This window comes from Amblyomma americanum, chromosome 4 (assembly GCF_052857255.1).
Source record: "Amblyomma americanum isolate KBUSLIRL-KWMA chromosome 4, ASM5285725v1, whole genome shotgun sequence".
Classification (NCBI taxonomy): Eukaryota; Metazoa; Arthropoda; class Arachnida; order Ixodida; family Ixodidae; genus Amblyomma; species Amblyomma americanum.
Window position 1 is genome coordinate 124,751,196 of NC_135500.1, and position 26,544 is coordinate 124,777,739.

Below are 26,544 nucleotides of genomic sequence, written 5' to 3' on the forward strand. Positions count from 1 at the left end.
CAGTGTTCTCCCATGCCTCCGTGAATTCCGCAGACTGAAGCAATTCGTGTCTTCACTTTATCTCTACGAAAGAAATCAGTGCGACTACCAGTTTTACTTCATGATCTCAAAATCGATTCACTCCTTTAATTCGGTAACCAGTCACTTTTATTATGTTGTCAGGATTTTTTGAGGTCATTCAATCAGGAAAGTCAATGTGCTTCCTCTTCCGCACGAACTGTCATAAATATTTCAAACGTTGCTAATGGCCACAGATAATTCGGCTGCCACTAGCCTCCACAAAGCCAAGTTTTGGAGTCGCTGATCCGGATCGAGACTTTTATAATTACGGACGAGGTTCATTCATATTTAAGATCGTCGACTTTATTGACGCTCCGTAGACTTCTACCGCACAGGCTAAATGTAATGTGTTGACATCATATATTAGTGTCGAAGGTCTCTACAGATCGGACTTGAAGCCAAAAGCGATCGATTATACGGCCGATAAGCACAATGTCCGCCGAGTATCAAACAAGGATGTAGAGAACCGTTCTGCCTGATCACTCACGAGCGCTTTACCGTTACCATATCATAAAAGAGGTCGTGCTCTGTCATGTCCGTGTTTTTTGAGCTAAAGAACCTCATGTGAATTACTCACTAGCCCAAACAATCACCCTTCTAAATCATACAAGATCTGAACAAAGGACTCTAAGAATTTTAAAAGTGAAAGGCAATTCTTGAGCACCCCAATGAGGCAGGTGGCAGTCGCGATAGAGTACATCTCCAATATTCTCGGGCAAAAATTTCGAAAATTGGAAAATTGTAACTCACTGCTTTGAAAATATTCGAGGTAATGGTCCATTCTTCTGATATGTTGCAAATTATTTTTTAAAAGTGTTTCTATAAACCACCTCGAACGGTTAAGACTGCCATAGAAAACTAATGAGAAAGCTTTTTACGATAGCAAAAACGTTAATAGCAAAACAAAATACCAGACGGCCGTCGGGTGATCTGCAGGTATATTAATTACAATGGTGAAATCTTACATTATATGAAAAAAATTCATTAACTAATAATTTTCCGCTCAGAAGTGCTTTTGTTCAGAATTTGTGGGCATGCTTTAGATGAGAGATCGAATGGCGCAAACTCCGATTTTAGATAAATTAACCTGCATTTAGTCCATTTTTTCTTTCACTTAAACTAGACTAGGTTTGCAAAACCGTAGCCTGCTTCAAGTTAGTAGCCGGATCTCTCTCTCCACCCACTCTCCTTGTCTTGAATGCACAGTTTCTCGACCAAGACTGGCCGTAGGCGGAGTAGTTAGCCATGGAAGGCACTGCGTCAACGTCTACTGAGAATCCACTGCGTGAATTTTTCTCCGGCTTCCTGCGAAGACCTGAAAGTTTTAATCTAGCTTTAGAATGGCAGTTGAAAATGAGGCTTCCTTCACGCTGATAACTCGCTTACGTACTTTAATTATACATCTCGCAAATATGAACAAGAGAACTTTACAATTAAGGCCAAATTATTATTCTCCGAAGAATGTCTACTCTAGCGGCGAGCAAAGAATTCTGCGAAGCGTTTCGTTATGCCTAAATATGGGCGGCATGAACCAAATGCAATTCTTAAGTCAGACGCAACCAAAACGTACCGCAAAGTTCAATTTTCAGATCGGCCCCAAAGCAAGAAGGGAACAAAATCAATTTTATAACTGCGCTTAGGGATAACCTTTTTCGCGGCATCGAATTCTCTTTCGGGTCACTGAAGGCCTCAAATTCTACAGCCAATCCGCGTATTTGATTAGCATTTCTTCCTTGCGACTTCTGGTATAATAAATTTGTTAAAGTATAGTTTGTTTAAAGTCCTTATTTTTCCTATCTATACTCATAAGTAATGCAGTATGAATGCTATGGTATGGTACGGTATGTTATTGGATTGTATTGTATGGTATGCTTTGGTATGGTATGGTATGGTATGGTATGGTGTGGTATGGTATGGTATGGTATGGTATGGTATGGTATGGTATGGTATGGTATGGTATGGTATGGTATGGTATGGTATGGTATGGTATCGTATGGTATGGTATGGAATAGTACGGTATGGCACAGTAGTATATGGTACGGCTTAACATGGTAAGGTATATGGGTCTGACACCCGAAATCTCCACCTGGGCTAGCATTATTTTCGACTACTTTAAATCTTCATTATGCACTGACATCGCACAACCCACGTGGCTGTTTCGCATTTCTCTTCATAGAAATGCAACGATCTGTTGCAAAGAAAGAAAATGTTCTGTTGTTTTCTTTGACTGCATTATGTCGTTGACAAATGCTGTTTAGCTAGCAAAAAAATTTTAATTCAGGAGTTTTTTTTTTGTGTGGTGCGCTTAGATTTCAATTCTCAAGCTTAGGTCAAAAATCTAACAACAAGCTTTTTCAAATATCAATAAATATCGGTAAAGATCGTATGTTATTTTTTGATATTTGCTATTAATGTCCAGCTCCAAAACGACAGCATTCTCCGATACTTTGCATACATTATATACAAGAATAAAAAGCATGCCAATGTTAGCACTGCTATGAGAATAATGATGAAACACGATCTAGTTTTTTTTTCTTTTCTCAAAATGGCTAGCATTTTGCGCAACTCTGTAATTTTTAATAGCTGCTATAGATGAATATTGGTCAAGTAGCATTGAAATCAAACTGTTTTCTTAGTAAACAAACGCTTAAAATACATAGTATTTTTTGATAAACCGGGTAGCCTTCGGTAATCAGCGGCAACTTAAACAGCGAAAGATTGCTGGTGGGTCATATGTTTTTAAGCTCCCATGGAATGAAACTGTTTTGTGATACAGGTTTGAAATATAGGAATAATTTGGTAAGTGGGTGATTCCTGGTGGTCAGCGCTAACTAAAGAGCGAAGGTTGCTGTTACCTAGAAAGTCGTTTCTTTTACTTTTTATCGTCATTTTGTGTAGAATTTCATTACTTTCCGGATTATTCAAAAGCGCGAGCATATATCAAGGGTAAAATATTTTTTTTTCCTGCTTGCATAATATATATGTGACCGCGGGAGGCTGTGTTTAGCCCTCTCATAATGGATTGTTGTTGAATTAAGACGCGGCTTCATTCACGTGTTGCAAAAACTTAAATTGACTCCCAAACTCCCTTTTTCTGCTGCCCCTTCCATCAAATATGACGTCTCTGAATACGGCCCTCCCTTCCAGTTCATTCATTTTATTTCACTGGAAACCAAGGAAGGAATATTCAACTACCATAAATTTTCGATCAAGCTAAATGTACACAAATACAGAAATGAAAGATACTAGAAAAATTTTAAAATTTCAGTATCACAGAAAGAGCCATGTTTAAATAGCACGTCTTGAAATGTAACATAGAATAAAACCGTGTGTCATGATGACCAGAAAAAGGAGTTGTAGAAGGAAGAGGGAGCTCATTCGGATAATAAGAAAAATAAGCGCCAGTTAATAAAACAGCCATCTCAGAAGAATGGGTGCTGGGATATGAACGGTCTATGTACTTCTTTACTCGAAAAATGAAGAGATAACAAAGTAGCTTCCCTTTAGATTAAGAAAAAGAAGCAAACATCGCTTGACGGGAGAGACGGGCAGTCCGTACGCAGAAGCCATGAGAAAAAAAAATAGATCTTCGACGTTGGCTCCAGAACCCGCCGCCCGAACGTCAAACAGGCTAATGTCGCCGCTCAACGTTCAGCTCCATGAGGTGGGAGCTGGTTGGCAAGGGCGCGATTCGGGCAACAAAGGATAGGGAGGATCAGGGAACAGTCTACTCTAATGGCCAGCGCAAAGGCGCGCTGAGAGACAGCGACACGAAAAAAAAAGGAATAAAAAGTGGGATATAAAGGCCGGACGGCTGCGGCTGACGAAAGAAGAGTCTTCGCCGGAGTGCCGCCGCGCCGAAAAGAAAATAAGAGGAGAAAGCGCAAAAAGAAGCAAGCGAAACAATTGCCCCCACGACGTCTTGGCAGGATCATCTGCCGCGGCAAAAGCTAACGCAGATGCGGTTGCCGTGGCAACCGGCCGCTGCTCCCGGCGACATCAGCGCCGCGCCGCCGGGGCTCCCAGCGCCTGGCGGACGCTAGCAGACGACGTTCAGATTGCCTTCGGCTGCGAAGCGCCTGCCCGCCATACCGCTCGGTTCGCCTGCTGCAAAGGGGGCGAGCGTCACGTGGTGCTGACGAGCTGCCGGCGCGCACAACTTTCCCTGAAGAACGCGGTTAACGCTGCGGAATACAGCGGACCGCAGTTTAGGGAAGCCCAGGACAGGGAGGGCCTCTCTTCCCGCTTGCCGTGAGGAGGGGGGCCGAGGGAGAACTCTTATCCGGCGCGGAGGTGACCAAGAAGCGCGCTCAGGCCGGCCTGCGAGTCCAGCGTCGGAATAGCCGCAGCGGCGTCGGCGGCGGCCAGCGGCCGTGTCGGAGGGACAACTGTACAAGACCACTCTGTACCGGCTCCCGTGCTTGGGTCGTGATCGAATCGTTCCCTTTTCCACGTTAAAACACGGAGTTGTGCGTTGCGCGCGGTGTGAATCGAGTGTACGTTTTTGTGAGTGGAGTGGGTGGTGTCGCGGCGACTACGTTTTGATTTCCGGACCACTGCACCAAACAGTGAGAACACGGTGACTATGTCGCTGACTTCGCTGTCTTCTGGGTTGGAGGAGCGATGACGTGACAGCGATGGCCGGTGCTGGGCCGATGGTCCGAGTGACGCTCTGCTGCGCTGTGTTTATCGCTGTGGTCGCCCTCGTCAAAGGTTGGTAACGTCAATTTTTATCGCGTGGTACAAATCCAACCTGCTTTTCTTTTCTATAGTTTGCCTTCACAGCCTTCCGGAACTAAAGCCACTAGAAGAGGCAGTTCAGTGGAATAGAAGCTCATGGACAGCTTTTCAAAGAGGACAGGACATAATACTGCCTAATTAGCGCTTGTTCAAAGGTAGGAAAAGGGCCGTAGAAACTTACTGCACATGAGAAAAACGCGCAGCGCGTCAATGTAGCCTTCCCTCTCTGGCTGCGTCCTTTTTTCTTGCGTTATTCGCTGTACTTACCTGTTCGATAGCCGTTTAAGAGGTCGGGCAGTCATTCAATCGTGGATGAGCGTATAAATGTGAAAGCACCATAGTTACACGAATGAAGAGCAAATTTAAAGCCCTGCCATAAGAATACCGCCTCGCTTGAACAGGGAAGATTTGGATTTGCCACCGATAGTTTCGGTAGGCAATAAGCTATAAGAAATACACTTACACAACCAACACGCGCCGGAAGTGGCAGGCATTTGTTGGGAGCCTGTAGAACGCCATAGCCGTATGGCCAGGAGAGTTCTTAAAACATCTACCGCGACACATTAAGTATACGCTATAAATACACCACCTCACGGAAGTTGTAAATGAGCTTTTGAGAAGGAGATAGTGTGGAAGCACTTTCGGAACTATGCTTTAGTTTTGTGCATGTGCATGTAGCACTTCTTTCAAATACTGATACTAGGGAACAGGCCACCGCTTCTTCTATAGCTCACATGTTGCCGACGAGCTTTCTCGATCTGTAGGCGCATCTCATCTATTAATGCCATTATATTCTGGTGAATTGAATAATATAATTGATAAAATAAATTCGGCGGTCTTTTCACGATATTGGAACTAATTACCTCATCATAGCGCTCTATATATTGTTACGTACTGTTGACGCTAAATAATGCATCCATCGCTAGCGGCAGGATTTGTCCGCAATAGTAAAACGCAATGGGGTTGCCTTTTTGCTCAGTGGTTCACGTGTCAGGTTTTTCTCGGGTACAAAAGTAGTAGATATTAAAAGCTTATCGAGTATGTACTCAATGATTATAAATGATATTCCTGAGAAAGGAACATAACCTTCGTACCCTTCATAAGCTGCCATAGGAAAAGGCAGCCATACACTACTTGTACCATATCATTTTTTGTTATAAATACATATTATTAGAAGGGCTCCGAAGACCTCCTCGGAAAAAATAAAGAAATCTGCGCTTTATGTTGTGCTCATTATCACAAAGATACATGCAAACGACCTCCACAGAAGCCACACTCCAGTGAACGAAAATATAGAACTTTTTAGCGGAACGCGTTAAAATTGTCAAAATTTACAGTGCGTCAACTCATCAGACGCTGCAAAGCGGATCGACCAGGTCAGCCTTCGTTATTCCGAAAAATACATGCACGTGGTAGTGCCTGAGCACAAGATTCGATGCGGTGGAATGTCGACCTCAATTACGAAACCCATCGCACTCCAGCGCAGCAGGCGGCGAAATTCGCTCTCGCATCGTAATTATACTGCACGTGGCGATGACTTCGGCAGCGCGCGAGGTAGCGGGAAGGCGAGCGACAGAGGAAAGCAGGATTCATGGCTTAGGAATGGGACGCCACGTGAAGGGGCCCAGCGCAGAACACCGCGAGGACTCAGGAGAGAGGGGGTTAGGGAAGCTGGAAGGGGCGAATTGAACACCGACGCCCTGGAATAACTTCAGGTAAAGGCGGAGAGGAGATGCTGTAGAGGTATCAGAGGGTTGAGCGGTAGGGGAAAGGACATCAGAGAGGCTGAAACGAAGAGTAAGGAGAAAGGGAGAGAGATAGGAGAGGAAAAGTGAGGGAAGGGCGCTCATCATGAAAGCGGCTTGCGAGCGAGCTCGTTCGGTGATTTAATTACACAGAGCCTCGGCGCGCGGAAAGCATGGGTTTCAAATCCTCAATGCAATCTGGACGCGGAGTGTGCAGGCACGCTCTCTCGCTCCCTCGCTACCGCTCGAGTCGTCCGGTCCCGGCAGTACGACGCGACGCGACGACTCGAATCAGCGCTCGAAGACCCCCCCCCCCCCCCCCCCCCGTCCATTCCCTCTCTCAGCGGGCGACCGACCGTTGCTACAACCGGCGCAGGAGCGGCCATCCTCCGCTTCGAAGGTCGGCTTTACCGCATAATGAGCCACCACGAGGAGAAGCGCACCGTCCCACTTCAGTTCGGAGGGCGCATCTTGTCTATTTTTATTTTTTTATTTATTTTCTATAGAGTAGGTGTATGAGTGGGAGGGTGCTGGCGAGAATGGGATGCGCTCCCGCTCTCTCTAGAGTTTATTGTGCTTCTGCGAAAGCTGGCCGCTTCAAATCGTGCGTCCTTAGAAGGCAGCCCGAACGGATTTTCGAGCCAAACTTTAATGACTCTCCGCGGCGCGGGCTTAATGCGACCGTGTGTGTCGGCCTCCAAATCCCTGATTCGGTTGTCCGGTACGACTCGGTTGCTCTCTTTCTTTGTGATTTAATGTAAAAAACAGCGGCATGCGAGAAGATGCGCTGAACCTCGGATTACGTTACCATGATATTTTGGTGCTCAAAATGCGAAGCGGATTTGTTACAGGCCGGATCATTATTTCGGAATGTAAACTTCAACGCGTTAAGCTATCACTTCAAGTAATGACCTGTACAGGACACTGGAAGAGAATGTTTAAGGCTGAGCTTTGGTAAACTGCGAATTCGATTGTAAGAGAGATCGTCGCAAGGGATTATAATATATGCGAGAGCTAATATTTTGCCAGCCGAAATATACTTGCTTCTTTGCGCTCTAAGGCGCTGCTATAGGCTGCAAAAATTATTAATAGCTAAAAACGCTAAACTACACGTACAAGATTTCTTTCAAAGTAAAGAAGAGGACCATTGGACCATTATCTTTAATGACCGCAATAAAAAGGTGCAGGCCGGTTACAGGTAACTTGGCGCATTTTAGCACTCAATCTTGTGTTCATGACCGTTGTCGACTCGAGATTATTAGAAAAAAACGCTTTGAACGAAAACGCTTTTATGTTCTTTTTGTTTTCCTTTCTCCAGCGACAGGAGGCGATCATTTAAGCTCACACCGCTTGGTTTTTCCTTTCAGAAGGAATCCAGTTTGCCTGCTACAACTCAGAAAATGAAAGGGCCTTAGGCCCGTTTAGAACATGGTGTGTCCTTCACTCTTGCTGTCTTCCAAGCATTTGATTTTTGTTCTTGAATTAACCAATATGCTGGTTTCCCTAACAAGGTGCATTAACAAAAGTTATTTGAAAAGAGGTTTCCGTACGAAAATTAATGGTCATTAAGAAAATAGTTGGAAAGAAGGTTTCCGGACGAAACTTTATTTCCTTTAACCCATGCCTTTGGTAAGGTGATTCTTTCGAGAAATTTCCAGGTAAAAGTTCTCACAGGAAAGTGGATGCACAATACAATTCGAAGGGCACGCGAATGCAGAAATCAAATCGGGCGCATAGACAAAAAGTTCCAAGCCGTTTTTACTGACCTAATAGACGCACTTATTTCTCGAAGAATGTCTTAAAATTTGAGAACAGCGTTCATTACCTGGAGTAAAACATTCAGAAAAAATATGAAGGCGTAAAAATGCCACACAATGAATGCGTGTGATGTAAATAGTTCATTCGGTGCCTTATAAAAAAAAGAAAACGCACTCTTCAGCGTAGTGAACAACTTTTCTCTCAAACGTGCACGTGTAACTCACGTAGAGGTCCATGACAATGTTCAAAGTGAGCACAAATACAGCTGGCTCTAAGACTGCTGTCACTATTGAGCGTGAAGCTTAACCACATAAAAAAATTGCTTCAACGCTTAATACGGGAGATGATCGAGGAAACTTTTTGATGACCAGAAGCGGCTTCTTTTGGCTCTCGGATTCCTTGCGAAATATTGTTACGTACTAGAAGACGACAAAGTGGGCAGTAGCGTTGCACGGAGCGCTCGCGCTGGGCCCACTGCGATCAAATCGTGCCATAGCCATCCGTCATGTAGTCTTGTCTTCGTCGGCTTGTCGTCACGTAACATTTGCTGTGAGGTGCTCGGTAATCATCGCCACGCTGGTCCTGGAGCTTCGGCGTGCAGCGTTGGCCGTGGTCGTCGGCCTTGTGTTCCTAGTCCGCGCTGCCCGGCTTTGACCCAGCCCGCCTGACCAGAACCAACCTCGCCTTTCGCCCCAGCCCCGTTCCCCGCCATGACCACAAGACACAACCAACTGATCCTGCTGACCAGACCCTAAGTGACCAGACCGACGTGAGACACGTGAGCACACAGCCCCTGCCCATGCCGTTTGGTGCACCCATGGTCCTCAGCCGTCGGCTCAAGGTGACTTGTGTGCCGGAAGGTTTGTGGACCGAGTGCTAATCCGATTATCTGCTCATCTCTTTCATCGCTACGGCAAGACGCACATCTTCTTCTCTTCTGTCTTCATACCTCCTGTCACGTCCATCGTCACGCCTTACGTTTCATTGTCACTGCCATCCTTCTAGTTTGCGCGATCGGGAAGATAGCTCAGTAGACCTGGGTAGTGTCCCGTACTAGAAGACGACAAAGTGGGCAGTGGTGCGGCACGGAGCACTCGCGCTACGCCTACCGGCATTAAATCGTGCCATAGCCATCTGTCATATACTGCTGTCTTCATCGCTTTACCATCACGTAATATTTTTATTGCCCGTACAGTGAGGCAAGGTATAGAAACAATACCGGTATTGAAGTCTTAGCATTCGAAAAATCGTGGGATTGTTTCGCCCTTCGCAAAAGGATGCCTGCTAGAAATCGCTGTCATCATCAGACTGCGCGTCAGAAAATTGGAGTGCAATATTACCCGGAGAAAAAATAAACAGTACTTTTTCACGTCCAAAGTTGGGGCGGCGTTCATTATGCGACCGCCTTCCTTATGCTAATAACTGTGCTATATAATGAAGTTCATCTCTGCCGCCAAGGTGGCAACCAAGGTGGCATTGCGCCTTTTATTACTTAAGCCCTATACATTCTCTAAGCTGAACGTAATGAATCGGCCGTGCTTGTTATGCGTACTGTTATTTTACCACCTTTGTCTATCGCGCCAAGTTTCAAAAAATCTACCCCTATACGGCTTATTAGAACATCCCCAGTTCTGCGGTTACTATGCAGTATTATCCTATTTACGGCCTAAGTCGTTGCTGTTGTTGGGAGCATTTCGTTCATCTATGTCGACTGCTTGTTGACAACTTTGGGTGCAGATTTCAACCAACAGGAAATAAAATGGCTTTCGCAGCACTTCTACTATCCACCACAACAAAATTTCTCTTTGAATATTTGTTCCCCGTCTTGTTAATGAAAGCTTGTATCGCAAATACAATGCTTAAGTTTTTATGATCATTATAAAATTAGCCGATGGCGTTTCGGATTTTAATAAGCCGAAGTTATTCTTACCACCTCCAAACATAAGCCGGCGACATGGTTTGAATAATTTGACGTGTATTAATCATGCATGCATTTCGTTGCTCATCCAATCTGAGTTGTTTAAAAATGAAACGTAAAGCGATCTGCACCTTTTCGGCGAGTCAACGTCAGTGATTGAAAGCCTTGAGACTATACTGCAGCCAGTGCAGAGAATTTTGGCCGCCCGGAAGCGAGAACTCATAAACATTGAAAACAGTTTTGTGACTGGTTTTGATTGAAAGGGACTCTAAGAAAGATATTCAATTAACCTAAACAGATATATGGGTCTGCAGATGTAGCAACATGCCGTATTTGGCACGGACAGAGCGTCGATATGGAAGTAAATTGGGTAAAACAGTTCGCCTGGTATAATGGTTTACCGTACTGCGCTATTTCGACGTTGGAGTACCGTCAATATAGGGCAAAGAAAGTGACACGTGTGCTAAGCGATACAGCAAAAGGCAGTGCGATGGGCTGCGCCGTGTACGCTCTACGCAATGATAAAATAAATTATAAATTGTGGGGTTTAACGCCCCGAAGAGACATGCTTACGTGAGAAACGTAGTGGAGGGCTCCGAATTAATCTAGAGCAAATGCAACTCTTTTTCCTTGGCCTCCATGAACCTGTGATGTGCAGTTCACTCAAGAGGGCATATTAATAACTAGCTCTCAATTACAATCATGCTCTTTAAGTGCGGTCCGTAAGCCATATTTCGCTGAGCCGTGGAACATTTGTCGAAAAAATAAAAGGCGTTTGATGCTCGTCGCTCGCTGTGACGGTGCCATCTATTGATCAATAATATGCAACAATATGCAACTGCTCAACAGATGAAAGGCTTATTTTTCATTCGTCTCGGCGAATCTTTCTATTACAGTTTTCTATAAAAGGGATGTGAATTCTCCATGTTGTTTAGCGCTGAAAAGGGGGGAGAGAGGGGACCAAAGACTTCATTTCCAAATTGTCAAGAAAGACAGCTTTTCTTGAGAGTTGTAAAAAAAGCTTTTCCTGCAGAACCCGCCGTGATGCCTGAGTGGTTAGGACATTCGGCTACTGATACGGAGTACCGGGGTTCCAACCCGACCACGGCGACCGCGCTGCGATGGAGGCGAAACGCTAAGGCACCCGTGTGCTGTGCGATGTCAGAGCACCTTAAAGATCCCCAGGTCGTCGAAATTATTCCGGAGCCCTCCACTACGGCACCTCTTTCTTCTTTTACTCCTCCTTTTATCCCTTCCCTTACAACGCGATTCAGGTGTCCGCCGAGATGTGAGACAGATACTGCGCCATTTCTTTTCCCCAAAAACCAATTTCTTTTTCTACATAAAACGCAATAACATTGGTCCAATAGGCGTCTATAGTCGGTTTTTCTGTGCAAGTCTAAGGGAATGTTTTCTTTTTGCTTTGAGTGACCCTTTAAACCCAATTCTTTGCACAAGCCCAGATCATCTGTTAGTGCAACGACTCCCTATTGATTTTGTGTGTGCATGCCTTCCCGCTGCTCTCCTAACTTCACCGTCCTCGCCATGACCCTCTCAATCACCAGTCACCATCGCCCGTTCACATAGAAAAAATACAAGCTCGAGCCGACCTCTTCACCTTTCTACATAAATAGACTGCCTCAACCTCCTGCCACCCACCGTGGTGGTTCAGTGGTTACGGCGCTCGGCTACTGATCCGGAGTTCCCGGTTTCGAACCCGACCGCGTCGGCTGCGTTTTCATGGAGTCAAAACGCTAAGGCGCCCGTGTTCTGTGCAAGGGCAGTGCACGTTTATGATCCCCAGGTGATCAAAATTAATCCGGAGCCCTCCACTATGGCACCTCTTTCTTCTTTTACTCCTTCCTTTATCCCTTCCCTTACGGGGTGGTTCAGGTGTCCGCCGATATGTGAGACAGATACTGTGCCATTTCCTTTCCCCAAAAACCAATTATTAATATTATTACACCTCCTGCCTTGCAGCGTTTCATTAGCTGCTCTCGAGAGGCGAAAATGCTCATACGTACCTCTGCTACCGGAGCCTCAAAGCTTCTTTGTTTTTTTGCGCCCATTTTACACGAGGACAAAATTTGATATACCTCCTAATCAAAATCTTCCTATTGATGCCAACTGTAGAACCATGATGTTAATTTTGCACCCAGAACATGAAGGGCTTAAAATGACTGAGATGTTCGCATTGCATATCTGTACGAAAATATCTGTTTTACCGCAGCCACGCGTGCAAGCAAGATAACTGTAGAGGTAGCAGTGAAAAAATGCCGTAGACACTTTGTTGACTGTTTTAGACGGTGAGCTGCCACTCGGCCTTCTTTATACAAAATTTTTTTACGAGGAACATGATATTTCAAGCATAACTTCCAGTATATAATCACGAAATAATAAACAAATATCAGCGCCCTTACAACTGCCACACTCAAGGCCTCGATTAAGCAGTTAATGTCAACGAGACGGCAAAAAATTCGCTCCCGCTCCCCCCTCGCAAAACAACGCGTTTCAGGACCAAAAATGTCGACCTCTATCGGACACTAAACGTAGCACTGTCTGATGGTTTAACGCATTACCACTGGGGACAAATACATGGTTAACGGAGTGTGTCCTGTTAACGGACTATGTCCTGCTAACCGTGTGCAAGTTCTCAGCGGCAGTGCGTTAAACAAGCGGAACGTACACCCAACTAGCCCCTATTGCCACATTACTTAAACGAAAGAGTAGCAAGGTGGGAGTACGCCGTCTAGCATGAGTAAAAAGCGCCTTATTTTGGGTTCACACAAATTACGTAATGGCAGCGCGGCAGTTCATATTTTCCTTCGTGTGGTTTCCCAATTTTTAATGAAAGTGCAGATAAGTGTTTCGAGTAACTGTACGCAGTACTTTGTCAAAGACGCGTTACGTAGAATCCGCATAGCGAGCTCAGGCCGGCAGGCAATTTTGGTGTAAGAATTCACTGCTCCTTCATTTAGAACCACAAATTCTTGAAAAGCGGTTGTGAAATATTCTGTGCTCGCCGACAACCTAGTGCTATGTGGAGGTATTTCTGGCTATACCCAGCGTGGCGATCATCCAACATGCGGACACTGTTATTAATAAACGCTGAAGATTCATCATCACTGCGGTATTTTTTTTATTCTCGTATTTGTGAAAGACTCCGGAACCTCGCTTGCACAAGCTTTTTTTTTTCACTATTGATTCTCAAGGCGTGATTCAACCTTTGTCGTGCTCTCGCATCCTACACGTGTGTTCTTTCGCCGCGAGGAAAAAGTGAAAAAAGTTTCCTTTCAAACTCTTCGAGCAAATCTTACCTTTGTTCGCAGAAACGACTGTGTCGTATGCCTTTGGTCTTCCTTTATACTGGCGCGCTATATTGCTGCCATTGTAGCGTAGAAGTTCGCGTTTATGAATCGAGAATGGTTGCGCACCACTTTATTTGTGTGTGTGTGTGGGGGGGGGGGCGGTTAGGGGCTGTTCGAGTGCGCCGCATTTACGCAATTATGTTCGGGCGCAGGCATTTGTACAATCCAGTTCTCTGATACCAGCCTATCAAAGTTTTCACAGGCTCTATGTTGAATGGCCTTGATATTATTGTTTTCGCTCGTGCACTAAGATCCACAAAAAAAAAACTGATCGGTCGAGATGGCTTCCTCAGCCCCAATTTTACTTGTATCCGGCTCATTATAACTTTAAACCCAAGTTTACGAGATACTGACGTGCGTATTGTCTGAGCAGAAATATTTCATCTCGTCGCGCGCAGCCCGAAAGGCTGATTATTGCCGCAGGATGCGTTTGTGGTGTTGACTCTTTTTAAAGCGAAAGCTTCACTACGCTAGGTAGAGACGGGCTTCACGTGGCACTAAATTTGACCTTCACTGAGTTAGAGGTCGTGCATAGCTATAAGTCGCACCACAGCTAAGCCCTTCAGCCTAACCTTGTGGACCATCTTGGTGTCGCACCACATTGTCATGACCTTGACATTTGACCTTACGGTGACCTTTGACTTTGGATGACCTTTCAGCCTTGTGTCAGGGAAAGGGCAGCGGTCATGTGATTAGTCGCGCGAATGACGTCACGTAACCATTGCTGTGAAGCTTTCACTGAATACCAGGTATAACCACGCTAAACATCTGCCAATTTTTTTCTGTTCGTCTTCGTGCTACATCTCTTGTCAGCCAATAATGTGACATGCAAATGAGGAGATGAAGAAATCTTTCTTTCTTTTCGTCCGATGGCATCCTGCTCTCTCTTTCAGTGGCCCCCTTTTTCTTACCTACAAAACCAAGCTCACACCTACGTCGCATGCAAAGACCACGACGTGACCACGCTACATGCGCATAATGCCCGATACGATGAGCGGCGAGCACGGCGTATGCACCGCAACCTCCGTTACGTTGCCGGTACCAGAGGCACTCCGAATCCGAGCGTATGCGCTCCGCATCCAAAACGTACACGCTAGCATGCCTCCCACGACGTGGCTCGAATGCCCCAAGCGTTAGACACTGTGAACGCGCGCACTGAGAGAGGCGTTGCGGCATGCAGGAAGAGCAATACGCTCATCTTTACGACGAGAGAAGACAGGAGGCGTTGTAGCGGGGATGGCTGGGCACGGGATCAAAGTGTCAGAGGCAAGCTTTTGCGGTCGTTTTGTAATACAGAGTTATAAGGAGATTTTTGTTGCGCAGTTCTAGCTTGTTTATATCTTCCAATTCTTACATGGCATGCACTCTCTGTAAGAAAAAACAACAAGTTGCCCTACACATTTGGTCCAAAAACGACTGCCTCAGTGACCGCCACCGAAGGGTTCTTTTAATGCAGATCTTCCTTCTCTGCCTGCGCCTCGCGCTTTTCACGTTCAAGTCCCGCACCTCAGCTCACCCAGACTTCGTTGCTTCTGCACAGACCCCCGTTGTTTGTTTGATGTAAAGCACTGGACCCACTGACTACAGTTTGCCGCACGGATGGTATGCCATCTGCAGCATGGAGCGAAAACTTGTCGTTCAGCATTCTCAATATACGCGATAGATATCAGCACCAAAAAGAATGAAAAAATGATTATCTGATATGCTTAGACAGCACACAATAACCTGGACAGACAAGACCAGTCTACAAACACATGCACACGTGCTAGAAGAAGTACAGAGATATTCATATGTTCAGTGTTAATAACGCTTCTGAAACGCTCTATGCGCATTCGTGAAGGGATTATAAGTAGACATTGGGCAGAACGCGCAGCAGTAAGACGCCGTCAAATGTTTCGAAACGCTTCTCTGACGCTCTATGAGTCTTATAACGTCGTTATAAGAAAAGGTGCGATGGCAGTACGCCTTACAGTGGTGAACTCGATCCTGGATCATTTCGTGAACGAAGAGATTAAACGGGCGCGATTATTCTTACAGCGAAAAGATCTACTCTCCGAAAGCGAAGCTCAAAGTCAAAGCCGCTTGGCAATGACCTTCGACCAGGTGGAGGGGCGGAGATGTGGCTGTGACGCCAGATCACGTGCATCGCTCGCCACCGCGCCGCAGCTTGTCTCGCTCTTCGCCGCTGCTTCCATCGCCTTTAGTAACACCTGTGTCACCGCTCGCCGAATCACGGGCTGAGAGTGGAGAGGGACAAAATAAAAAGTGGCGGTCTGCCAAAAGCTGGGGGGAGGGGGGGGGGGGGGCTTCCTGGCCTTACGGGGCTGGGATCTAGGAGCTCTCACCAATATGGCGAGGGAACCTTATCACCACGTGTATTTGTTGCTAAACCATCGTCGTCGTTTCGAATGACGCGGTTGTTTAGGCGCTCGTCCTGTCTCAATATTTGTTCTCACACCTCTTTTAACTCTCCTACTATCTTCACATGGCAGCGATTGTGGCTCAGCTTGAGCGAGTGGGCAGGCCCGTGCACGCTAGTTTTGATGCGAAACGCTTCATTACGTTAGGTGAAGCAATCTTCGCGTAAGCCGGAGAATGACCTTGAACGACCTTCAGCCCAACCACGTTAACCATGTATGACCATTTGTGGTCAAGTTATGGTGTCGAACCCTTGACCCATGACCTTTAGTTGATCTTTGACCTCTGACCTTTGACATTGGGTGACATTCGGGTTGACCTTTGACCTTAAGAACATCTGATGGGGGGATGTGAAGTGATGTGAAGACATCCGATGGGGGTGTCGCAAGACCATGTGATGCCACGTCATAGCCACGTGGTCGTGTGGATATATATAGAACGGCTGTAGACAGCGTGTAGCGAGGCTGCCATCGACGAGCCTCAGAAGCTTAGCAAGCGCGCTTGCTTTTCCCTGAATTGCAGGGTTAGCCAAGTTAAGCCACTGCCAAATTTTTCATTTTTTCTTCAGTCGCAAAAACAACAACAACAAAAGCCTCGCCAGACGACATCATGTCTGAACAGCGCACCGGGTCCTGGCGGCAAACGATTTGCAATCGAAGGCAAGCAGACTCGGATCATCCGGCTGATAATGCTCGGAGAAAAGCCGCGTTGCAGCAAAAACGCGTGGCATACGAAACAGAGACGGATGAAGAACGAGACCAAAGACTGGAGAAAAGTCGTCGAAAAGGGGGTTAGTATTTAATCGAAGCAAAACTGTGTCTAACCTTGCTTAACCAGCGTAGCAGAGCTTTTCACTCGTCTTGCTAGGTTCAGCCGGATTGAACAACCATATTTTTTTTTTGCAACCTTTAAGCTTTCTCTTGCTGAAATTCGCGACTTGTGAAGCATAGAATAACCGTCCTCGACTGTATTTGCGCTTGTCCAGCATCAGCAGACTTCAACGATGTGAAGACCGGCTAAATTTGTTTAATCTTTTTGCGGACATGTACCCAGACGCACCCCATCATGTCACCATTTCATCCCCTGAAAATGAAGGAATTATTTCTAGGATACTTGATCTGCTCCAACTCATGCCAGTGAACTTTGCGTTTAGAGTTTATGTGAGGACTAAAAGGCTTGACACTTGGCGCCTGAAATAACGTAATGTGCTCATTCTGCTGAAAACACTGAGTCGGCCATCGTTCTGCGACAGTCATAAAATATCACAAAATATAGAAAGGTCAGAATAAAGAAGCAAATCATTGAAAGAAAATATCAGCCACTGGGGTTCAGACCAAGGCTCTCTGCGTGTCAGGCGGGCATGCAAAGCATACGTCACGAAGCATTTTTTTCTTTACTGCATGAAAATAGTGCTGAAAAAAATATAAGCATGCTTACGGCACAAAACACTAGGCCACCATACCCCTGCATGATCCCTCCTTCCAAAATATAAAATGTCTGGAAGGCACACACATGCATCCAGATAGGTGTAACGTTATTGGTTCAAGCGTGTTACAGGGGCACCTAGTGAACGTGTTGTGGTGTGTATGACTTAGTAACTTGTGTTTGGGGCTCGTATTGGTGTTATATAAACTAAAGAAATAAAACCAAATACGAATGTGTTAATCAGATATTCCGCGGAATGAAAAGGCTGTGATACAGTGCTTCATTGTACTGAAGCAAATTGTGTGTATGTGTGTGAGTATGTAGTGGTGAAGTATGTCGTGCAGCGCAACCTAGATAATGATTGATGATTGGTAATAGTTAATTGTGATTGGTTTTTGGTAATCCGTAATGTGATCGGTAGTTGTGATTGTAATCGACGACTCTGATTGGTAATGTGATTTTGGATTCATAATCTGTGAGAAGTGAGAAAGAAAACGAATACAGAGACAAAAAGACAAGGAGAAGTCGCCATCTCGTCTACTCTTTAGGCGAAGATCAAGATTCCTCCAAATTTCTTCTTCTCACTTCCGACAAAAAGCGATAGTCGGAAGATGACCAAGCTTAGGCAGACGCTTGCGATAAAACTCTTTCTGTTGATATCAATAAAATTCAGTGCGTGGGCGTTTAAACAGAAATGACTCTAATTAGAACAGGTTATTGAGAGCAAAGACAAACTTTAAGCTGATTTTTCGACGCTGCATTTCTGGAGCACGTAGGCTTTTGCTTCTATGCGCATCCCACTTATTCTGCCGAGCAACCAGTTGTGAAACCAGTTCCCGATGCCAAGCGTCTGCCGCATCAGGTTGCGTTCGGATGCGCCGACCGTCTTCGTGAGGTCATTCTCAACTTTATATTCATAGATCCCTGGGAGTCTTCATGCTAAACCTGGCGCAGTGGTGCAGCAGTTGAGTGGTGCGTCACTGCCCTCCTATGGGAGGTGCTGCCACCGGTGGGGATCGTGCGAGCCAGATTGCTCTTCACGAGCTGCCTGGCGCGACCAATCATTAATTTAACCGCCACCTGCCAGGGTACATGAGGACGCCATGTTTTGTGGGTACCATCGCGTGCTATCACTCACACGCCCACACACACACACACGCACGTACGCACGCACGCAAACACAAAGTGACAGATGGGTTTTAGCTCAATTGGGCAAGTAAGGCTTACGCCTCAAAAAGGAAACTCCTAACTTGGAGACACCATCAAGGCTTACAAGGTACTGTTTGGTATTTTTTACAAACGACTGCCTTGATTAAAAAATTGTCACTGTGTTTTCTATTCCTTCTCTCTTCCTTTTTAATACCCTCATTCTCTTCCCCAGTGCAGGGTAGCCAAACTGGAGCCTTTCTGGTTAACATCCCTGCCTTTGCCCCCCCTCTCTCTTTATATGTCTGCCTATCTTTGTGCTTAAGGGTCAAGGTATGCCTGTAAAATCTTACTAGATGACTTAAGGCAACTCTGAAAAGCATTCTCAGTGCTGTGAATGTCGCAGGTTAGCACTGAGTGCCCTCATGAAATTTCCATATAAAATGTTGCGTTCGGCTTGTTTTATTCAGTCAGTCGCAGGAAAGTACGCCCTCCTGAGGCTTGTAACAAGTGTAACAAACTGAAGCCATTGAATTTACTAGAAAGCGACACGGCTGTCTATCAAAGCACCTGAGAGTTAGGAAAGCAGCAAGCACGGCAAGAAAAGCTCACTCAGTGAATGCCAACAGGGAATTAGGCGTTCCGTCGGGAACTCAATTTCTGCACTCTAACGAGGCATGGCGAGGTTCCCGCCACTGAGTACGCAGCAAACACAGCAGCTTCGTATGCATTGCACGAAGGACCGCTTTAATCTCGAGGTAGTTCCGCATCAGACACGGAAGTGAGTTTCAGAGACCCGTATGTGCTTCAATGCTGATGAAGGACTATTGAGAGTGTCGAGCGTAGTTACGGCATTTCTGTGCGCACTGCGCGTGTCGAAGATACTACAGTCTAATAGAGTGCATCCAAGCCTACCGACCTCTCGTTTGGGAAGTTTGGATGACGAAGAGACATGTTTAATTCCGTTAGTTTCACGATGCAGGTTTAGTTTGGTGTGGTGTGGTTTGGTTTATGAGGATTTAACGTCCCAAAGCAACTCAGATGTGAAGGGCTCCAGAAATTTCGACCACCTCAGGTTTTTTTAACGTGCAATAACACCGCACAGTACACGGGCCTCTAAAATTTCGCCTCCACAGAAATTTTCCGCCGCAGCCGGGGTAGGACCCGCTTCTTTCGGGTCAGAAACCGAGTGCCATAACCACTGAGCCACAGAGGCGGGCGTCACGATTAAGGAGACCTTTTGTTCGTTAGCAATCGTTTTTTTCGTAGCCTTCCCTCTGTCCTTTGTCTGTTGGCCTGCAATTGTGGCTTTGACTGTGATGTGCCTTTGTTTTCTCTGCTTTTTAGCTTCGTTTTTGTTTTCACTGCTTTGATTTTCTCTTTAATTTTTTTTTGTTCGGGCATATAGCTTCTTCTCATCCCTTTTGAATTGCCGTTAAGCCTGGCAAAGCGTTGCTGGTCCGGGCTCTCTCTCTCTTTCTTTTATGTTCTTTTCTTTTACATTTTTTGGAGAGGAACAATAACAGGGAACAATACAAGGGTGTTTTTATGACACGAACATACACACTGCTATGTGCGCAAGCCCGGAGGATTCAATATATTATACCAGCTTAATTTAAATCAACAACTACTATAGTTTATAAATTGTCATCACAAATAGCTGACTCCATGGCAGAGTATGTCATACAGGCCCTGAAAAATAAAACGGCTGTTTTATTTCGGGTCCCAATCCTTTGTGCATGGTGTAGAGCGTGATCACAGCTAACTGATTCGGGTAACGAAGTGACGCCAATGCAAAATGTTAACGGCGACGGCGACCGAATCGCTTACCCGCCGTGGTGGCTCAGTGGTTAGAGCGCTCGACTACTGATCCGGAGTTCCTGGGTTCGAACCCGACCGCGGCGGCTGCGTTTTTATGGAGGAAAAACGCTAAGGCGCCCGTGTGCTGTGCGATGTCAGTGCAAGTTAAAGATCCCCAGGTGGTCGAAATTATTCCGGAGCCCTCCACTACGGCACCTCTTTTTTCCTTTCTGCTTTCACTCCCTCCTTTATCCCTTCTCTTACGGCGCGGTTCAGGTGTCCAAAGATATATGAGACAGATACTGCGCCATTTTCTTTCCCCAAAACCAATTATTATTATTATTATGACCGAATTGCTCCAAGTAGCTCGTGCTCTTTCCATTTCCTAAAAACTAGGCAATGAGCTTATAACTTACATTTATGAGCCTCTAAACAGTGGTCATAGTTACCTATATTCGGCTCTGATCTTTTTTTTTGCACATGAACCAGAAAGTCCCTGGCCCTACAGTTATTCTTCCAGGAAGTAAAGAGAATTGAAAATTGGTTTTAGGGGAAAGGAAATGGCGCAGTATACCTCTTAGATCTCGGCGGACACTGAACCGCGCCGTAAGGGAAGGGATAAAGGAGGGAGTGCAAGAAGAAAGTGGTGCCGTAGTGGAGAGCTCCAGAATAATTTCGACCCCCTGGGGATCATTAACGTGCACTGACATCGCACAGCAAACGGGCGCCTTTGCCTCCATCTAAACGCGGCCGCCGCGGTCGGATTCGAACTCAGGTGCTACGCATCAGTAGCCAAGTGCCCTAACCACTGAGCCATCGCGGCGGGCCCAGAAACCACAATGCGACTCGCAGGATGCTTCTTAGCTCATTAAAACCATGCCAATCTAGCTTTATTCTACACATATCTAAAGGAAATATATATGCACATGCAGACGAGACCCCGCATTCAAAAATATTCGGTACAGCTAAATACACAGTAAATTTTGTAAAACGTTTTCGAGCTTGAACTCAAGATTTTTTAGCTAATTTGAGTTGTTCGAATAGGTAAAGTTGCTAAAGCATCACTCTCTTTGAGTAAGTTGAAATATGTGTTTTATTATGAAAGTGGATGAAAGATATTGCTCTTTGTTTGTGAAGTATAGCACGTGAACATGTAAACGACTCCGCGCAACCAGTCTACGTTACGGTGTTCAATTATCCTTGATTCCGGCCTCATGAAACGTCAAAGTAAATCGTGTAGCAAAACGCTACAGCTACCACATGACGTATTAAAAAAAAATAAAGAGCCAGGGCAGTCGTTTTTAAACACAGAGGTTTAGTTTAACAAAACTTGAAGTAAATATATGAACCGCGGTCTTAACCGCATATAAAATAGTTCCTTCTCGTCTTCATTCTCCGCGGTAGGAGCGACACAAAATCGCCCGTATCCGTGATTTGATCTCGTAGCCCAGAGTGACTAGCTTCGGGCTCCTCAAGCACTCTGATCGGATTTCGCTACCAATCTTGCTCTATTGCCTTTGATGGCCGAATGCTGAGCTCGCCTCTCGGTTCTCCAGAACATTCTACCGCGAGTCCGTTTTCATATACCTGAAAGAAGAGGAAAAAAAAAGAAACGTGTCTCTTTCAGTTCTTTCAGCCATCATTCTCGTTTATTCTGCCTGTCCGGGTTAGCCTTTCAGTCGCATGTGACCGATATATGAGAACGCAAAAAAAAACTGTTCCAATGGAGCAAAAGGGAGCGGCATATATATCAGCGCTGCTGGGCCAAAATATATCGCTTTCCGCTTGATTGATCCCTGGCCTCGAGCTCTTTTATGTATTTCTTTTTCTTTCTGCGACGCGCACATTGCCGAAGCACGATCGGTTTTAGATCATTGCTTGCTTCTTGCCAAAGCGTACTGGGAGGGCAATGATGAAAGTGCTGGCGCGATAGGTGAATTTATGCTCATATTTATGAACGCCGATACTTGCTCCATTGAACGACGGCACCAAGTTGCATCGCTTCTTTTGCCATAGTGAGCGGGAATTATAGAATCGGGCAATTTACCACCGATGAGTTATTCGCTAGCGCTCAGAGGAAGCCTGTGTGTACACAAATGCGATAAACAATGCGGCAAACGCTTTCAGTAGATTCGATCGAACAGCGCTAGCTGAGGTGCAGGCAATTCAGAAAAACAAAATTACTCCAGAGGTAGCTCAGTCGGGCATCAATGTCTTACACGATGTTACGGTTGGCATCTGACACCACGTGCAGAAAGGAATTTCACCCGACCTTCTCTCACCATGCCTCGTCGCAATGAGGCGTGACTTCTTTCCGCCAATCAGACTCTGTGTCGGTCACGTGACGTCAACGGAAGCGAGAACCCTGCGACGATTGTAGAGAGCCTATTTAAGGGGCTCCTAAATGTACTTTTGGGGATTTCATTTTCTTCTCTTCATCTTTCACCAACCTTGGAATAAACTGTGCAAGTTTCGCACTAGAAATCATCTCGTCCTTGCTCGGTTGGCATGGTCTACCGGATGCCTGCAGCCCGCCGACGACGCCACGCTACCCAGTAGTAACGTCGGTCGAGCTTCGATAGACATGCGTCGCAACAACGATCATTTCTTTTTAACGGAACGTACCCATGACGCGTAGTTAAAGGCTGCACTTTACAAAGTGGAAACTCTAATGGGTTAACAGAGCCATTGTTCAAATTTGATGACGGGCAGGCAAGCACTATGACTCAAGATGGCTCCTAAAAAACTGCGAAGTAAGGCCCGTGGTTGCTAGGTTCCTCTTCACGCACTCAGGGTCACACTCATGATCACAACACGACATCTACTACTCTGTAATGTCATGGTTCAACAAGTAGGTAACTTATCATGTGGCGGTGAATTAAGGCGCTCCCCTACTTGAGCTGGACACCAATGACTCCTCAGAGTTCGTGGCAGTAAAAAGAACGAAGAACGACGAAAAACTCCGCGCGGACGTTCAATTTCCTATGTCAGAGCATATGCAAATGCACAGCCCCTTGCGAATACCAGCCAAGGAAGTTCTGATTGAAGTCGGCGCAGTCGTAATTGGACGCGCCCAGGAGTAATCTGGCTGCTGAACACGCTCCTCCCATGCCTATGGATCGTACACCAGTCGTGCCTAAGGCTGCCCCAATTCCGTGCTCCGCGGCACATCTCAGCATCTGATTTCAGCTTTGGAAGCACCTAAGAGCTTCTCTAACTTGTCGCTGTTGAATTTAGGTGTTAGGTGGTGGAACTCTTGTTTTCGTGAGGAATGAGTCGGCGTGCAAAGAAGTTGCGCTTAAGATAGACTTTGAAACACTGAGAATCACTGTCGACTTGAGCTGGCTTTTTTTTTTTTTTAGACAGCACTGAACTTTGCATTGAACTTTGGTTTTACCTCTCGTTCAACGACACGCAGGCAGGAGTGGGGAGCACTTTTGCATCGTCCCTTCCATTTAAACAACCTTCATTGATGCCGAATCGTGGGGCCTAAAGTTGAAAATAATAATTTAAAATGAAAAAAGTCTTTCGTCTCTAAGCTAAGTTACAGGGGAAAATGAGTGCATTTTAAGTTACCCATTCGACGATTAAAGAATGCCCACAAAGCGCAAGTGATGTATTTGCTTTTGGCTTATGGTACTATTATCGTCAGTAATGCTATAAAGGAGGCTGCTAAAAAAGAGACGAAGAGGATTTGGGAAGGCAGGGATGTCAACCAGAAAGGTGTTCTCGTAGGCTACCCTGCACTGGGGAAGAGGGATGGGGTGATTGAAAAGAGAAAGAGTGAAGGCGCGAGGGGCGCCCTCACAACTGGTCCCTCAAGCCAGCCGCTCTCAGGAAGCAAAACAGTGCCTTGTAGGCTTACGGAGCACTCGACTGGTGTGGCCACGGTCCCAGGGTCTTGTCCTCTAATAAAGAGCGAGGATTGAGGCGGTCCTGGTCACAAAGCAGCATAAGTCTTTCGGTCGCCATAGCAGGGCACTCACACAGATGTGCAATTGTCTCTTCGCAGCCACAGCTTTCACAAGCAGGGCTGTCGGACGTTCCAATCCGGAACGTGCTTTGCTTTGTAAAAGCAACACTGAACCGAGGCTAGTTGGGTGCGCTAACTTCACAACAGACAGCATAAGGAATAACTCATTAGACACAGGCAGAGAAACGTCTTTGACTGTCTTGTTGTGTATTCTTTGTGCTTTCTGTTGCGAAGTTAGCGCTTCCCGATGCAATTTTGGTACTGTTATGTCATTATAAACGCTAAATAGGCTTACTGGTACAATGCCTCCTGGTTTACAGTACTTTCGACAGATGTGTTGGCATGTAAATATTCTCAGCCTTAAAGTTACGCAAAGTTCTGTAGAACGCTAATCAGCGCCGTTTATCAGGGAAAAGGCTCACTTTGCCATCGCCTCAATTGTGCTACAGGTAAGCTGAGAAGGCAGGCAAAGACTGCACAAATATACGCCCCCGCCAGCATATCGTTCGATATTAGGTGCTGGAGCTAATAATCAGTTGAAATATGTCTTCTCTAAACAGAGATGGCGGTCGCTTCACGGACTGCGTACTTGCTGTCATTAAAAGAAATCTTAGGCCCTATAAACCTGTCTGACATTGTACAAATATATATACGAGAAAAAATATCAACGTGCTGCCGGTGTGATGCGAACCCACGACCTCCGAATATATTGGCTGTTTTTTTCTCCTTGCTAATCGATTACCTTTAAGCGATAAAATATTCACTGAAATTCTTCATTTATCAACAACAAAAATTAAAAAAAACACCCTATGCTTCTTGATTTCTTTAGCTGTTGGCGTCTTTCATGTGTATAACGTGCCCTCATTTCCCTTCTGTTGTCTGCAATATATATATATATATATATATATATATATATATATATATATATATATATATATATATATATATATATATATATATATATATATATATATATATATATATATATATATATATATATATGCCGGCTGGGGGAGCACAAAAGAAATTTATGGAACAAAGAAAGTGTGCGCTTGCTGGAGCACTGTCAGTCATGCAGGAAATGTGCACCACGTTTCGGTAGTGCTAAAATTCTTGGCAGGAGCAAGAATAAAACGGCATGTGAACTCCTGGAGGCCCATCCTATAAAGAAAAGAGCTGATTGCAGTATTAGTGATGCTTCGATTTTTATGTACACTTCGGAGTTCGACCTTTTCGCGGCTATAAGATAAGATGTGTATCTGATGTTACCGTGGAACGTGGGTGTTTTTTATCATCTTTTTTGGTGCCCAGACGCGTAGCGCCTTTATTTCCCAATAAAACCAGCGGAGTGCAGCGTTCGTCCGTGTGTTTGCGTGTTTCTTCTCGTGAGTCCGTGCTCCTTCGCTGCTTTTATGAATCAAGACAGGTGGAATAATTCAATTGAAAAAATGAGAAGCTGGACCTGTAGATAAAATGAAAAAGTCGAATAAGGAAGGAATTGTACTACAAAAGAAATGAAAATGCAGCGCCCTACTGTTTGAAGTTAAATCAGGGCGTCCTAAAACGCGAAACTGCAATAATTAATTTAAGCAGGGTTATGGCGCATTGCTGTATGTAATTAAACATATTTTATTAGAATATGGCTAATCTATCTTTATGTCGATACAGGCGCTGTCAATCTCCCTGAGGCGCTATAGCTTACAGCTAGCAAAGGTAATGTGAATGAATATTTTGTGAATGTTAGTAACAAACCAATATAAGATTGGTGGCTTGAAATCAGGGCAGTGACGTAAAGTACAAGGTCCGAAATCAAAACTGAGATTTTGTTAAAGTCTACAAAGTTTTCCTTTTAGAAGGAATACTTTTTTATAGTATCTGTAAACTTGACAGCTTTCTTAGAGTAATATAAAAGACAAAAAGAACGAGCATGATAGCACCCACGAACACCCCGTTTCAAAAGAGCTGCACCGCTTCATGCATCCATCGAACGGCTTATCTACAGTATGATTGATTACACGCTGCACACAGGCTGAGGGCTTATTGAAGCTTGATAATAGTCCTGTAGCACCAACGAAATCTGGATAACACTTCCTGAAATAACAGCAATTACAGCGACGTCTCATGCTTCATTTCAGCCGCTTTTTTTTACGTATGCAATAATTACGAAGTGCAGGTCGACAATGCACGTCTTTT

At 45.3% G+C, this 26,544-nt stretch overlaps 1 protein-coding gene across 2 annotated transcripts in view; it reads left to right on the plus strand.

The window, feature by feature from the left end:
• Window positions 1-4,105: 4,105 nt before the first annotated feature.
• LOC144128310 (low-density lipoprotein receptor-related protein 4-like) overlaps window positions 4,106-26,544 on the plus strand; it is a 342,886-nt gene continuing 320,447 nt past the window's right edge. Inside the window, exon 1 of one of the 2 annotated variants that reach the window (XM_077661628.1) lies at window positions 4,106-4,773. In XM_077661628.1, the coding sequence (XP_077517754.1) occupies window positions 4,698-4,773 (76 nt within the window). In that variant the 5' untranslated portion in view covers window positions 4,106-4,697. The remainder of the gene's footprint in view (window positions 4,774-26,544) is intronic. The other variant, XM_077661629.1, reaches the window with a different exon arrangement.